Source organism: Cyprinus carpio, chromosome B3 (genome assembly GCF_018340385.1).
Source record: "Cyprinus carpio isolate SPL01 chromosome B3, ASM1834038v1, whole genome shotgun sequence".
Lineage (NCBI taxonomy): Eukaryota > Metazoa > Chordata > Actinopteri > Cypriniformes > Cyprinidae > Cyprinus > Cyprinus carpio.
Genome location: NC_056599.1, coordinates 4,662,570 through 4,679,033, shown reverse-complemented (window position 1 = coordinate 4,679,033; position 16,464 = coordinate 4,662,570). Strand labels below are relative to the sequence as shown.

General features: G+C 38.3%; 2 protein-coding genes across 4 annotated transcripts in view; one reads left to right on the top strand and one right to left on the bottom strand.

The window, feature by feature from the left end:
* The window catches only part of LOC109070911, a 172,745-nt gene that overhangs the window by 19,056 nt on the left and 137,225 nt on the right, over positions 1-16,464 (top strand). The window lies entirely within an intron of this gene.
* The window catches only part of LOC122136711, a 102,158-nt gene continuing 87,981 nt past the window's right edge, over positions 2,288-16,464 (bottom strand). For 2 of the 3 annotated variants that reach the window (XM_042721165.1, XM_042721166.1), the window contains exons 15-20: positions 5,737-5,835; positions 5,521-5,622; positions 4,245-4,340; positions 3,908-4,006; positions 3,542-3,570; positions 2,288-3,453 (exon numbers count right to left, since the gene is read on the bottom strand). In XM_042721165.1, the coding sequence (XP_042577099.1) occupies positions 3,331-3,453; positions 3,542-3,570; positions 3,908-4,006; positions 4,245-4,340; positions 5,521-5,622; positions 5,737-5,835 (548 nt within the window). In that variant the 3' untranslated portion in view covers positions 2,288-3,330. The remainder of the gene's footprint in view (positions 3,454-3,541; positions 3,571-3,907; positions 4,007-4,244; positions 4,341-5,520; positions 5,623-5,736; positions 5,836-16,464) is intronic. The other variant, XM_042721167.1, reaches the window with a different exon arrangement.

The following is a 16,464-nucleotide window of genomic DNA, read 5'->3' as shown; positions in this document are numbered from 1 at the left end:
AAGGAGGTTCAGAATGAAATATTAAACATACACCTCTCCTGGACTGCACAATTTTATTAATTCAGTGGAAAACTCAAAGAAGCCGGGTTCCCCGATCTCTGCAGTAAAATAGAGACGAGGGTGAAAGAAAATGGAGGGATGCACTTCACAAATAATGTATTTGATGAAACCAAGAAATACACGAAGAAGAAGAAATTGGAGGAGTACAGACAGGAGCAGAAGATAGTTGATCAGTCTGAATGGCAGAAAATACTCTGGTGTTTAGCAGAGACTGAGACTGACGGAGGGTGTGAGTTCAAGCTTCCCTCTGATTCACTGAATCACTCAATCCTGACTGTGTATTCTGTTCTGACCAATTACGTTGCTGGAGCAAAGGCTTAACAGAGAGCGTACACTTTAAGAAAAGAACTCCAGAAAGCAGTCCTCATAACTTTAGTGACTTTACTGGTGATTGTTCTTCTCACTTCTTTTATGTAAAACTACAAACAAGAAAAATATGTATGAACATTATGTACACCTTTACATACACATCCAGCTTAACATTACAGTTCGGTTTTGTACATAGTTCCTTTTAACATTATTTAAAGTAATGCACATGCCAATAAATTATATTCAGATGAGATCATATACAAACAGAAGAGCAATTAGCAGTAAGCAAAAACAAAGTACGCAAGCAATAACGCGAATCATGTCTGTATATAACAAATATAACAATAATCCTGATCTACACTTTACTTTAATCTACACAACAATTAAATCACTATTTAGTATAAAATGTAGCACTTACAGACATATATTTCCAAGGTTTAAACAATTAAATCAATAACCCATAGGAACTGTATGCACGTTCTTCAGAGAAATCGAAAGTAAACGGCAAATAAAGTGTAGTACCTTAAATGTCCAGTAGGAGGCGGAAAAGAGACACTGCTAGACATAAGCAACGGCACACTGTGAGGAGAGCTGGTATCTACAGGTGAGAGCGTTTCTGTCCTCAAACTATAGGACTGGGAACCGAGAACCGGTTCTTATCCATATGTACTGTATACATGGTCTTATTCAGAACCGGCTCTGTTTTTTGAAAAGAACCGGAACCGTGAGCAATTTCTAAGTTTCGGTTCCGATAACGGTTCTGGTGCGACACGTGACCAAGCGCTGTGAGCAGCCTTGTGCAGGTGTTCTGACGATTCAGCGTTTCCCGTAAAGGATGTCACAAACCAAATAACAGACACACCGCGCTGCCTCTTTCATTACTGATTCCAATGACGCGCACTTCACAGACGCGCCACGTCGTGTCGACTGTACGCGCACTCGCGCTGTTGATAACTGTGCACGTGGTTTTGTCTGACTGTATATGTACCGGTCGCGCGCAGCACCTGCCGCCACTAAATTACATTATAACGCTGAAACAAGACATTGAGGCGAGATGTGGAAGTTGCAAATCATTTAATATTAGTCCTCTGTTTTTTACCTAACAAATATGGAAATTTTGAGAGAGAGAGAGAGAGAGAGAGAGAGAGAGAGAGAGAGATGAAAGTTGCGTTTGTGAATTACCTGCATATGTGCATCTCTTTCAACAAAACTGAAGCTGTGAGTTTAATTAGTTAAAAACAGAGATTTTACCTCCTCGTTGTTGAGTAATATAATGTAGCGATCCCATAGACTGTAAAAGAGAGCGATCCGGTATCAAAGCTATTTTATTAATAAAAGTCGCGGGGGAGCGGGCCAAACACAACAAGGTTCTTTGTCTGATTTGTGTGTGTGTGTGTTTGTGTGCATGCGTCAAGTGCCACATTAATATAGCTTTTTATGCACTGTCTTTCAAAATCAGATTTTTAATAATTTTTACTGGAGTCTCTTATGCTCATCAAAACTGTATTTATTTGATCAAAAATACAGAAAATCATTAATACTGTGAAATATTAAATATTTAGTTTCCCATTTTAATATAGTTTAAAATGTAATTTATTCCTGTGATGCGCAGCTGTATTTTCCACTGGCCAATCAGAGCACACCTCGCTTTTCGGAGCGATGATCTTTGTAAAAATCGACGCGTTTCAGAAGGCGGGGCATAGAGGAGAAACAGTAATGTAGAGTATGTGGAAAATAATGTTTTTTTTAACCTTATACCACATAAACACATTTCATTACACCAAATACACAAAATAATGTTCTTCTTAGCAGCATCATATGAGCCCTTTAAAGCACAAATCAGCATCACATATTGTAGGGGAATTTACAGTTAAAACCCAAGGACCAGATATGATGAACGAAGACCAGGAGTCAGAGATGCGTTCAATTAAAGACAAATTTACTGAAGAACATGGTTTGCAGTTTCATCAGAAGAAGTCAGCTTCAGTACTCTCGAAGTTCGTAGGCCGCTCTGCGTACAACTCAAAATCAGCCAGAATTATACCCCGACAGAAGATACTAATTGCATCAATGCATAAGTTGACAAAATTCTGATTGGTTCCAAAACCTAGATAAACTTATACAGTTTCCACATATGGATATAAACGATTCAACCATATCTTCTGACAACTATTTTGGTGACAAGTGATCCGAGGTCAGACGCAATACGTCTCTCCACAGACGTATATCTGATACGCTGGACATCAGCAGATGAACGTTTGTCCTGGGACTGTCTGAGCTCCTCCCTGTACAGACAGATACTAACACACATATGCAGAAAACTTATCAGAACGTTAAGGCTGTCTAGCCCTAGCTAGAATTTTATCAGTATGGTTTGTTACACACACACTATGCAAGTCTCAGCTTAGAGAGTAGAAGTACAGCCTAAAACAGGATTTCTTAATATCAAGCAGATACATTAATATCACAGTCTGTTGTCCAGTCTCTTGTGTCTCACATAGATGGGAGGTCGTCCTGACGTCTCTGACATGGCCCTGTGACCTGGGAAGGAGATAGACTCAGCCCTGTAAAGGCTTACTGTTACACATTCCACTCTTGCATCAAACCAAGTGGTTAAATACTGATCAATAACTTGATTAATAATCACACAATATATTAATGAAATAATTCATATCAGAGGAAAGGATATGATCAGGGCGGCATCCACTTCATCCTCTCCTTCAATATATACAAAGTAAAAGTGTTGTGACACACTAAAACACAGCCTGCATATATTTACAGCTATTTACAAAAAAACTAAACAAACAGTAAACACTCACACAATACAATCTCTCAGTGCAAAAACAGTGATATTAACAGAGAATAACATCATTACACTGAACTCAGCGGATCAGTGTAGAAACACATGAGATTCTGATCAAACAGCAGTGTGTTATAATAATAATAATAATAATCTCTCTCTCATGTCTGAGCCAGCACTGAATCCGGCTGAATCCGCTCCTGATCTCCAGCATTCAGAGGATTCATCTCTGTGCTCTGGTTCTGCTGTGATGATCTTCTGACTCGTATAGATCTCACCTTGGTCTGCGTTTAGGACAGGACACGTCATTTAAACATCATTCATGTAACATCCTCATACTCTCTATCATGAAGTAGTCTCCTGAGCACTCACCTGACAAGACTTCAGACAGCCTGCGATCTCTGTGAGGTCAGAACAGACAGAAAGACTTTAGTGATCACATCACTCTCAGTTCAACTAAATCACAATGACTTCTAGTTTTAATAACTGCTGTGTGGAGGTCTGGTTTACACTGATCCGGTCGATCCAAGCTCACACTGAACCTCTCTCAGTGATTTTAATGGAGACTGAGTGACTGAATCTCAGGTTATTATTATATTATTAGAGAGTGAGATAAATAAGGTCCAGCTACTGTATCGTGTGAATCTCTCAGTTATTAATAAACACATGAAGACACGCAGCTGATCTGATGTAAACGTGATCTAATGGTTTGTAACAGAAAGTCAGGTTTATACTCACTGGATCCTGAGAATCCAGAAATCAGCAGAGATACAGCAAATAAACATTCAGAAGGAAAGACGATGAACCTCAGATCTGCCATCATACGATCACCGTTCACTGAAAAACACACTTATTCTTAATATTATCATCACTGTATTGAGATTAATTCAGTCTTGACAGCTGATGAAAAATCATATTACTGTAGAATAATTGCTCCAGATAAATACAGGTGACTTCAGCTCATAATATGAATTATTAATACATGTTTAAGTATATTTAGCATGGAGATTATTATTAGTAAAGTTAGTTTGCTCAAATGAAATGCTGTATATTAAAGAGTATGTAGTTGACTCACCTGTTTTGAGGATCAGTTCAGTTATTAATGCAGCAGAGTTCAGTAAAACTACAGCCACTGATCCAAACACATACACAGAAACATAACGCTGGAAATCTGTCGATCAAGATCCACAATTAACATGAAGATCAGACTAATACAACATGATACAGACATCAGTGCTCATATAATCAATGAAACAGTGCTTTATTTTAATTCAGCAACATTAACTTAAATATTATTAGAGAAAATGAGTTCACACTGAAAACAACACAAACACACAATCTTTACTTGATTTCTTACTGACAGTTTAATCTGATATGACTGATTTCAGTTATTAATTCAGATCATCTGAGACTGATTCACTGCTTGGTGTGCTCTATATTTATAGCTTTTTTCCTATTCAATATTTTAGTACTCATCATAAATTAGTTATCATTTGAAATCTGAAACACTCTCAATTCTTTCTGTAAAACTGTTGTGTAATTGGACATTGTGTTTCATAGAAACTATACTTTAAACCAATCAGCGGTCTCCTCACCCAGCGGCCATGTTTACAATTTTTCAATATTTACTGCATTATTATTATTATTTTCTAATCTTGGCAAAACACATATCACTGCAAAGCTCTGAGACTCAGGGTTCTGTATTTGGCCGCTGTTTTATGATAGAAGTGATATTGTGACAGAAAATATTAATTTATGACAGGAGAATCCATCAAAACAGTACAGTGCCTGAACACAATTACACAGAAAACTCAATTTTCATAATATCAGCTCAACACTGAGAACTTGGTCTCCTCAGCTTTGATTGTCTATCAGTTTTAGAGTTAGACCTGATTTATTAAATATAGGTTATATTTTGAATGTTTAGTGCGTTCACTTGAGCAATAATATTCTGAGTGTCTTCTTTAAAAAGAGTTCAATCTTAGGACTGTATTCTTAAACATTCATGAATTACAATCATTTCAGTTCAGAGCACTTTCTCTAAAGAGGATTGACAGTAACAGGTTACAGTTTTGTGTTTATCACTGATTCATATTCTGTTGTTACAGTCTGAAACTATGCTGTATGATCTGATGATGACTGGATTAATGAGATTAATCAGTGTAACTGATGTTTCCATCAGGAATCAGATTTACAACTTTACTCATTTATTTAGTCTTTTCTGAACACACACAGACCTGCTTAATATTTCTGATCCTGTGCTGTTTAATATTGTGAACTACATGAACACAAAGTGATGCAGAAAAACATCAGACAAAGAAGATGATCAAAGAAGATGATCGATACTGTACCTCGAGACAACCTGAGAAAAGTGTAGAACGTAGCATCTGTGAAGTACATAACAGTCCAGAGTATCTGCAGAAACACCATCACACAGCCCCATCCGATCGGATCTGTAACACAATCAAATAAAGAGTCTCATTCTCACACACGTGTCTTCATCACAGAGACAGGTCTGTAAGATCAATGTGTTGTAACTACAAACATTATTAAAAGTATTACTGTACCTGTTCTATTGCCCAGAGTGAATATGTAAAGGCCGATCATCAATACATTGGTCACTAATATGAAGATTAACATCACTGTCCTCACGACTGAAGGTGAAACTGAAAAACACAAGAGTGTGAGAATGATTTGATCAATAACACTTTCATTCTGACAGAAACAGAGCAGACTGAATAAAGAGAGACACACAGAGACACATCTGAACACAGATCTTCATGATTCAAATCACTGAAGAATCAAATCACTCACTTCTCCTGGAGAATAAACTCAAATCATCAAACACACACACACACACACACACACACACACAGAGAGAGAGAGAGAGAACGAGAAACACTTTCTGCCGATTCTCCCCAGATCTGAAGCCCTGATCCCATCATTTACTGAACTCAGTGATACTGAGAAAATGCCCTTTTACTTGGAGATGACAACACAGCTGCACTAACTGCAAAATATGTATTAACCATTCACAATGTTAGACGTTAAACATGATTAACTCCATACTGACTGACTTTATCTTTTCATCTATTTAGATCGATTTTATTTATTATTATTTATGTTGTTGTTATATATATATATATATATATATATATGTTAATGCTTTGGCAACATTGTGTTACACAATCATGCTAATAAAGCTTAACTGAATTGAATTGAACTGAATCGAGAGAGAGACAGTTCTACAGTAAGGTCAGACATGAGCTGAGCTCCTGAAAAACTAAGAAAAATTGAGATAAATATTTCAAAATATCCTTAAATTTTTTTACAAAAAAGTAGTAGATTCAACACAAAACAACATCTAGACAAATCTTTTGTTGAATTTTGGATAATTTTTATTATTTTTTTACCACACTTGATTCTGAGGGAAGATCAGGAGAAGCAAATCACAGTTAATCACAGGATAACTGTCTTCAGAAGAAGATGTTCATGTTGGAAAAGATAACATCAAACAACAAAAACAACAACTAAGAGAAAAACCTTACAGAAGAAGAAAGGTAAAGACATTTTAAATAAAACTGCTATTTCAGAGCTCTCTGTGAGCCTTTACTCAGAGGAACAACACAAATACTTTTCTTCAGTATAAGCTATTTTTTCCTATGTTTTGACTTATTTTTCATTTTTAATAACTTTGTATCCTGACCAAGAGAAAATAAATAAAGCACTGGTAGTTAATTCAGTTGATTGTTTACATTGTAAATCAAGCATGGCCAGAGCAGCACCTTGGCCCCGCCCCTTCATCTCCCCTCAGAAGAGTTCACCTCCTCAGACAGAAGCAGATGAAGGAAACACTGACCGAGAACACAGTGTCCTCACTAACCTGCTCTTCTACTCTGAACACAGTCTTTTATGGCACACTGCTTTCTCTCAGAATTTTCCCTTCACCAAGAAAAGAGGCATCTGTAAAGGCAGACAAATCCTAGTATTTGAAAATACTGAAAACAACAATGAAACAAGATTTTTGACCTTAAACTTGTACCAAAACGGCACTGTCATGATACAAGGATCAGAGTCTGCTCTCAAAGTCTTCATTGAAGAATTTGAAGAAATAAAAACACTTGCACTATCTGATGATGAAGATGATGATCCCACACGAGTTAACAACAAGGATCCAAACACTGATGCCTCCTCTGGAAAATCAGACCAAAAGATCGTAATGAGCAACTAGGAAAACAGCTAACAGAAGTCAGAGCAGAAATGCAAGAGGAGCTCTCTTCCTTGAAGTCAATACTCCACACCAAGGATGAACTCATTAACAGTTTGAAAGAAAAACAAAATTCTGTTCCAGCACTTAAAGAGTCTTCTCCTGAACCATCAGTGTGTCCAGAGATCCTCATGAAAAATCCTCAAGCTGAACAACTAGCAATGAAGGGAGAATCTCACAGCTTGACTGAACCAGCAAATCAGACTGATATCTCTGCTGCAGAGGACCCGAGAGAAACACAGGCGCGTGTCCTGATCGACTCCCTGGGAAATATGTCAATGAGAAACTTCTATTCCCAAATATGATGGTCAAGAAAATCTGGTGCCCAAACACAAAAAGTGCTTTTCAGGTCCTGTCTGATAAAAACCTGAATGAAAACTATAAACACATCATAATTCACACAGGGACAAATGATTTAAGGGCCATGAAGGTCCATGTGGCTCCTGTGATCAGAGAGCTGGCAATCAGAGCCACTCAATGTTTCCCAGAGGCAAGAATAACTCTGTCCACATTACTACCACGCACTGATGTACTGTTCCACGTGTGAACTCTCCCGAAGCTGTGCACTCATCCCTAATGTTCATCTCGCCCATCACAAAGATACATGACCGCATCATATGTATGACCATATGCATCTCAACAAGCAAGGAGTGAAAGTCTTCACCAGAGTGATGAAAAGCACAGCCCTTGGAAACGCACAGGGAAACTCCAACAACAAGAGAAGCTCTCAGCCAACAAGAAGCCCTCGTCCTCCAACAGAAGCCAGAGCAGCCAGCGGACAGCCATCACAACACAAGAGCTACGCAGCAGCAGCAGTGAACTCAACCAGATGAGACGTCTGCTCCAGACTCATGATATAACTCACACACATTTACATACATGTACATATATATCTATTCATGAAGTCTCTAAAAATCAGTTGTTGGAATATACAGGGTCTGCACTCTTCTACTTTCGGTAACAAGTCTGCAGACCAAGACTTACTCAGCAGTGTTACAGATATGGACATTTGTATCTTTCATGAAACGTGGTGTCGCAGTAATGAGGCTTTGCATTGTCCAATAGCATACAAAGAAATTGTTGTTCCTTCATTAAAAAAATATAAAATAAAATATGGCTGTGACTGGCACAAAGACAATTTGAAACACGTGATAAAAATTGTTAAAATTGAAAATTCATCTATTTTGTTTGAAGTGAAATCAGTCACATCACAGCATAATCTCTACCTCTGTGCACTCTCTATTTCACCTCAGAGCACAGCTTTCTACACTTACAGACTTTCAGTCAAGAGACATATTCTCATATGTGGAGACTTAAATGCCAGGACCGGAAGAGAAATTATGTAAATATTGTAGATAATAATCACATATCCAACGACACCATGTTTCATGCTTCATTAGTTATCACACCAAGAAACAGCTATGATAGCTTAGTCAACACCAATTGAAAACAAGTGTTCAAACTTTGTAAAGGTTTAGGGCTATACATCATTAATGGCAGAAGCAGAGGAGATGGTTTAGGAAGATTCAGCTATTGCTCCAGATTAGGAGCCAGTGTAGTCGATTACTCAATTACAGACATTGACACACATTTTATTAATGCCTTTACAGTTAGACCTCAACTTCCCATTTCTGACCACTGCCAAACAGTCCTTTACTTGAAACAGTCCTGTGACAGGGTCAGAACTCCCCCCAAACATGAAAAACTGTTCCCCTTGAAACCAAAACTCAACTGGAACCAATCTAACGCTGAACAATTCACAGAAAACATGAGCAGCTCTGTAATACTAAAAATGCTGGACGACTTTATGTCCACAGATTTCACTCCAGATACTAATGGAATAAACTCAGCAACATCCAAACTTAATTATATATTTCAAACTTTGTCCACTATATCTAACATTAAACAACCAAACAAACATAGAATAAACAAACCAAAAATAAAAAAGAACGTGGTTTGATAATGAATGCAAATGTCTCAAAAAAGACCTTCGACGACTTGCTAATAAAAAGCATAAAGAACCGGCCAATCAGACGCTACGCCTCGCCTACTCCAGCTGCTTGAAAAATTATAAAAAGCTCATTTGTAACAAAAGAGATCAATATTATGAAGCCAAAATTGATGAAATCAATGAATCAATAGACCAAAACAATTTCTGGAATCTCTTTAAAAAATGTGAAAGCCCTAAATCAGACACATTCCTCCAGAGCGGCACAGTCTGGAGCTCTTACTTTAAAACTCTTTACCAAAAACTAGAACCAGACCTCAACCAGCCCCAAACTAAAACACAGAGAAAACTAGAAGATTGGAAGAAAACTATCAAAAATTACCAAAACCCACTGGACATGATTATAACAACATCAGAAATATCAGAGCACATTAAAAAGCTCAAATTAAAGAAGACAACATCAGTAATGAGATGCTCAAACTCAGCAGTCCTTCCATAACTCAAGCTCTGGTCAAACTATTCAATCTGATCTTATTGTCTGGTGACTTCCCTGAGGCCTGGTCTGAAGGACTGATCACACCCATATACAGGGCTGATAGTGAAAAAAATTCCTGAGCCTGAACTTTTTTTCCTTGCCCCCCGAGAGGGTACTATGTATGCGACGCACTTTTAACACAACTTGTTGGCCCCTGGGCCCAAATATATAAACAGCCTAAGTATGTATAACCCTGATCATCATTATTGACAAGTGGCTCTTTTTTAGATATTTTCATATTTGCATTATGCCCTCAGTATTATTCAAGAAAACACAGCATTTTCTTCTCAATATGTTCAGTGCCTACATTGACCTTATATGCCCATCTTAGTACAATCACTGGAAGTAAATGCTGCAGATGCTACAGTCATACCAAGACAGGTCAGTAAGTGGCAATAATAGTACTCCAAAGTACACAGGAATTGATTACCTAAAAGACATGAAAAGGACACACATTCATTTTTCTTTAACAAATTTAATTGCAAAATATGCACCATTCAACTGAAAAACTATAAAAAATGAATATACTGTAAAAGACGGTATGGGATTAACAAAAACATTTCTCCTTCCCTTCATTTCTTCCTTTCTGAACGTAGTTTTTTTTTTTTCAAAACATGCAAATGGTGACCACTGAAAAACAACTGAAAAACCAAAATAAATAACTGTAAAAGACAGTGTGGAAAACATGTCTCCCTCCCTTCATTTCTTCCTTTTTGATGAACATTGTTTTTGGTCCTCGGAACCTTTCCTTTTTAACATGGTTGATGATGCTTTGGATTGATAAAAGAGAGGAAAAAACTGTGATGGTGCAGATGATGTGGAGACTTGTGCAGAGGAGGGTTGGGGTAGTCTTCTCTTTTTCAGGAGGGCCTGCTGAGCAGAGGTGGTAGAGGCTTGTGCAGAGGAGGTGGAGGTTTGTACAGAGGAGGATTGGGGTGGTATTCTTTTTTCCAGGGCCTGTTGAGCAGAGGTGGTGGAGGCTTGTGTAGAGGAGGGTTGTGGTGGTCTTCTCATTTTCAGGAGGGACTGTTGAGCAGAGGAAATGGAGGCTTGTGCAGAGGAGGGTTTGGGTGGTCTTTTTTTCAGGATGGCCTGTTGAGCAGAGGTGGTAGAGGCTTGTGCAGAGGAAGTGGAGGCTTGTGCAGAGGAGGGTTGGGGTGGTCTTCTCATTTTCAGGAGGGACTGCTGAGCAGAGGAAATGGAGGCTTGTGCAGAGGAAAGTGGAGGCTTGCGCAGAGGAGGGTTGGGGTAGTCTTCTCTTTTTCAGGAGGGCCTGCTGAGCAGAGGTGGTAGAGGCTTGTGCAGAGGAGGTGGAGGTTTGTGCAGAGGAGGATATTGCTGGCCTTTTGGTTTTTCGGGCCTGTTGAGACAATTTGTTTGCCTCCTTTGAGGACAGAATCCTTGCTGCCTCACTAAGCCTTTTCTTCTTTAGTGCCTGTGCAGTCTCTTTCTTTTTCTTTAAAATGTAATTGGTAGTTTTGGAATGAGGAAAGGCAGGATCGCCTTAAAGGCTGGTCAATGTTCATAGTTGAGGCTGTCCAGTTCCTTGCCTTAAGTGTGGACTTGATCACTGCGAGGCTCTCGTATGTTTCCACATTCATGGAGCACCTGTCAGACTCTAGGATATCATCCATTAAATTGAATGATCCTTCCACCAAGGGGCCTGTAAAAATGGACAGAAGCGCTTTAACAAGTTTGCACAGGGTGGGATACTTCACACCTCTCTCTGCATTTTTCAAAGAAGCAACATGGCTCCACCAGTCTACATCAACTCGACAGTCCCCTTCGATGTAGTTTGGTACACGAAGAAAGCATGTCCGCATCCATCTGGTAGGCCCGGCATTGTTCAACCAGTTGACCGATCTCTTCTGGAGGGACAACATTTGGCAAGGCCTCTCCTAATGTAGTGAATGCTCCAACAACTGCATCGGATTGAATTAGAGACGGCGTCAGAGCAGAGAGTGATGTTAATATGATGTTATCCAGGGGAAGGTTTTTTAGCAGAAACTCTGCTGACCTCATATACCCTTCTCTGAGAGAGTCATAGATATGTCCCAACCCATACCTTCCTCTCCACACACGAGCTTTGTTCATTGCATTGTAGCAGAATTGTCCAACAGAGAGCCTCTGGTCTGACAGTTGCAAATCCCTGCTCCGTACATCAACCTTGAGAATCTCCTTGTGACTCAGTGGAATAGCCTTTGGTCTCATAAATTTGCTCAGGAGCTCTCTAACAAGGGCCACCATTTCCACATGCAACAAATGCACCATTGGCTTTTCATGTTGAAGCTCTTTGACAAATCTCTGAAATGTCAGAAGGACCCCTGCAAATATAAAAAAAACAACAAATAATTCAATTTGAGCAATTAAATGAACAAAAGTATGATTATGTATTTAAAATACAATATATACTGTAACTAAATAATAATACAACTAAATTTATTTCCAGCAAAACATTAATTGGATCAGAACACTTGTCATACATATAATAGAGGGAATTACTTTTTGATATATTCCAAGATAACTGTATAACAATACATTTTTCTTTCTGACACAAAGAAAAAAAAAAAAATCAAGCTTCTGTATAGCCTCTGAGGTGACATATGTTTCTAGGTATCAAGTCTAGGTCTTGCATCCTCTGATAAATAAAAATTAGATTAGACTAATGAGACTACAGAGATGGCTTTTGAATATGCTACTCACTTTCATGTTACAGGAGTAAATTATAGGAAACTGATACCTTGTTACATAGTTCTTCACAATATCGTACTTAAATGTTGATCATATTCTCATTAATTTGGTTATTGTTGCTGTAGAAAAGACCTGACTGTTTCATTGCATCATGACTTAGGTCATTTGTTAGATCAGGTGCTAGTGGACTTCAAACACAAAAATATTTAACAAATACAACATTTTAAGTTGCATTTAGTTTGCCTAGTCATACAAAAGATACCTCTGTATAAGTCAATCATGACTTTTACTCTTTCGAACTCTGAAATGACCACAGAGATCCGATCTTTTCGGTCTTGGTTAACTTTTGTTCCCGTCCGGGATGCTGCTGCCTGTTCTTTCTGAAGAACTATTATCCTGGCCTTTTCCTCAGTTGTGAGGTCATGCCGCTCAACAACACCTGATTAAGAAGCCTTCTGTAGTACACACACACACACACACACACACACACACACACACACACACACACACACGTTTATGTAACTATATAGCCTATTACCTTAATATGCTGCTAATTTGCTATTTTCCTAACACCTACAGTAACCATTTAAAAAATATCTTAAAAGATGTTGCATCATTAGGCCTCCTGTACATTCCATAATGAGCTAAAAATAACTAAACTAAATAACAGACATTAAATACACACTTGTTACACCTGTTATTATTAAAAGAGTTTTATTAGGCCTACCTGTATTTGTGTTCCTCATTTGCGTCCATGACATGATAGTAGTGCAACACGAGTACATCCAGGAGTTCATTCATTCTACTGCAGACTTCAAGCATCTGAATGAATCGGTTACTAATGGGCCTTATCAAGCTCTTGGGGGTGAGATGGAGTAAACTCTGAAATTGTGCAAAAATCTCCTTCTGCTTGGGGGACTTCTCTATGTCATAATAAACATCAGAGCAAAAATCTTCCACCTCTGATTGAAATGGGCTCATGAGAGCCTTAGCCGCATTTGACACCATATGGACAGTGTCTCCCGAAATGTCCAACAGATTGGGGTTCTCCTTTCTAGCTAGGGTCTCAAGCCCCGACTTCTTCCCCCTCATCACTGCGCAATTGTCTAGTAGCATACTGGTGACCTGCCTCCACTCTAGCCCATATGAGTGCAGGACGTCATTTAGTTCCAGCATCAAAGCTGAGGCATTTGCAATATTGACTCTTTTGCTGGCAAGATGCTGTGTTTTCACACTGCCTGCATCCTCGTCATAAAATCGGACCAGTACATTAAGAAATCTATCCATACTTTTGTCCGTGGCCTCGTCAATGTTGACTGAAAACATGGCATTCTTAAGCTTCTCAGACAGACGTTTTTTTTAAACTCTGGCGAGATGCCATGTGTAAGAAGATAGCTTGCGTGCTGCCTGGAGACAGACAGATGCGCCAGGGCGGGTCTATCCTCCGCTAATTTTTTACATAAAGTGACGAGTGGGTGGGCGATATTAAATGACAGGTCAAGCTCAGCAATGAAGGAGCACAAGCGAATTTTTAAATCGGTCACACGATCGGTCATTGAGGGTGGAATAGCTGCCGTGGCTGTTGCCCCTGGCAAACGTGAGGTGTGTTGCAGTGCTCTGACTGTTGCTTTGTGAACAGGGTCTAATTCGTGCCGTGACAGTACTTTTTTCCCGCTAGTTCCATACATTAGTTTTCTGGCACACACAGTGCAATAGCATGCTCCTGGTTGCCGGAGTTTTTGACACCAGCTTCCAAGGGCTTTCCGTCGCTACCCACATCCTCAATCCAAGCCCAGCGCCATTTATTCTTTATGCTTTTATCAATGTCTTTAATGTCTTCCCCTGGCTTCATAAACATAGCCATGACTTACGTTTTGAGTTGAGAAATATGAGACACAATTGTAAACACCTTCCCGCATGGAGCATTGCCTTAACCTGTATCAATCTATTTGACAAAGACACGAGGCCCGCCCCTTAACTACTTCTGATTGGCTCATGAGTCGTTGAGCGTTAAAGCTGCTCTCTGACCTGCGCATCTCAGATATAAATGACAGAACAATACGACGACATATAGTGCCATGTTAAAAAAAAAAAATATTTAATAAAAAAAAATCTAAGTTTCCGAGATTAAAGTCTGAATATTCAGAGAATAAAGTCGAAATATCTAACCTCTGCAAAAAATAATAATAATATTAATAATAAAAATAAAGTCGGAGAATAAAGTCGAAATGTTCCGAGAATAAAATACTTTATTCCGTGCGGAAACAAGGCTATGGTTGTGACGATGACGCGCTTGATTTATTAGCCTATGTAGCCTACTGCTGTTCTGTTTGCATAGACAGAACATAGCAAAACGTTTAGATATCGTTTCAGCTATTAAAACAGTTCCGTTTTGTATGTATGACACATTGATTTCGTTTCTGTTTTATTAAGTTCAGTTCCGCAGTAAAGAGACTTCTGCAGATTTCGTTTGTCTGTAAATACACGGTGTGCTGTCATTCATGAAGAAAATAAAACTAAATGTCATTCTCCATGATTTCAATGAATAATCCACCTGGTCAACATAATGTTTTATTCATTGATACTTTTAATTGAATAATGCCTATCACTTGAAACAGTTTTGCTGATTTGTATTTATTAAAACGATGTATTTTAAATTTATATTAGTCTACATCAACTTGTATTCCTTGTACATAACAATGAATGTGTCGGAGGGTAAGGGGATATTTGAATTATTTATGAATAAACTAGTGTATTCTAAATCAGTGACGCAAGATCCTTAATAGAAATCTCCACTTTGACGCGAGAAATGCATCTTTACATATATATTGAAAGAGTTTTTGGTTTGATTTGTTTTATTTCGTTAAGCAATAATTTAAATCTCTCCATCTACGGTATGTATTTGATGGCGGTAAGGCATGTATTGTTTTGAGGATAATTCGTTTCCACTGGATAAAAAAAAGTGCAAGTGACGGCTCTGGCGCCTCTGTATTGCATTGTGCAAGCTTCCACTCTCCGCACAAACCAATGGATATGCGCCTATACCTTATTTATATCTGACGAATAAAAAAATCTTCCCATTACAACTTAATTAATAAAAACAGAAACGAAATCACTTTGCCATACATACAAAACGGAACTATTTTAATAGCTGAAACGATGTCTAACAGAACAGCACATATTCTCTTCCGTGCTTTTAAAAACCAGACATCAAGTAAACATTAGACAATCTTTTTTATTATTATTATTATTATTTTTATTATTTTTTTTAACATGGCACTAAAACGCCGCCGTAGACCAATATAACCAGAACCTGATTTTTTTTTTTTTCCCTTAGCCACAGCAACCTACACAAGAAACCACTCCTATCACCTTAACAAAACAACACCACTATATATAAAAAAGGAGATAAACTGGATCCCAGTAATTACCGTGGCATCTGTGTGGGCAGTAATCTAGCAAAGCTTTTCTGTAATATAATAAACATTCCTCACAAGACACAACATCCTAAATAAATCACAAACTGGCCTTTCACCAAAACAACGTACATCTGACCACATCTATTCTCTCCACACTCTAATTAACACAAATCTAAAGGACAAACAAAGAAAAATATTTACATGTTTTATTGATTTTAAAAAAGCTTTCGACTCTATTTGGCATGACGGTTTACTATACAAACTATAACAAATTGGCATTGATGGAAAAACATTCAACATTATATAATCCATGTACAAAAACAGTAAATGTGCGGTCAGAATGGGGACTCTCGTTCTTCCAGCAGGGTCGTGGAGTCTCCCCAGATTTGAAGCCCTGATCCCATCATTTACTGAACTCAGTGATACTGAGAAAAT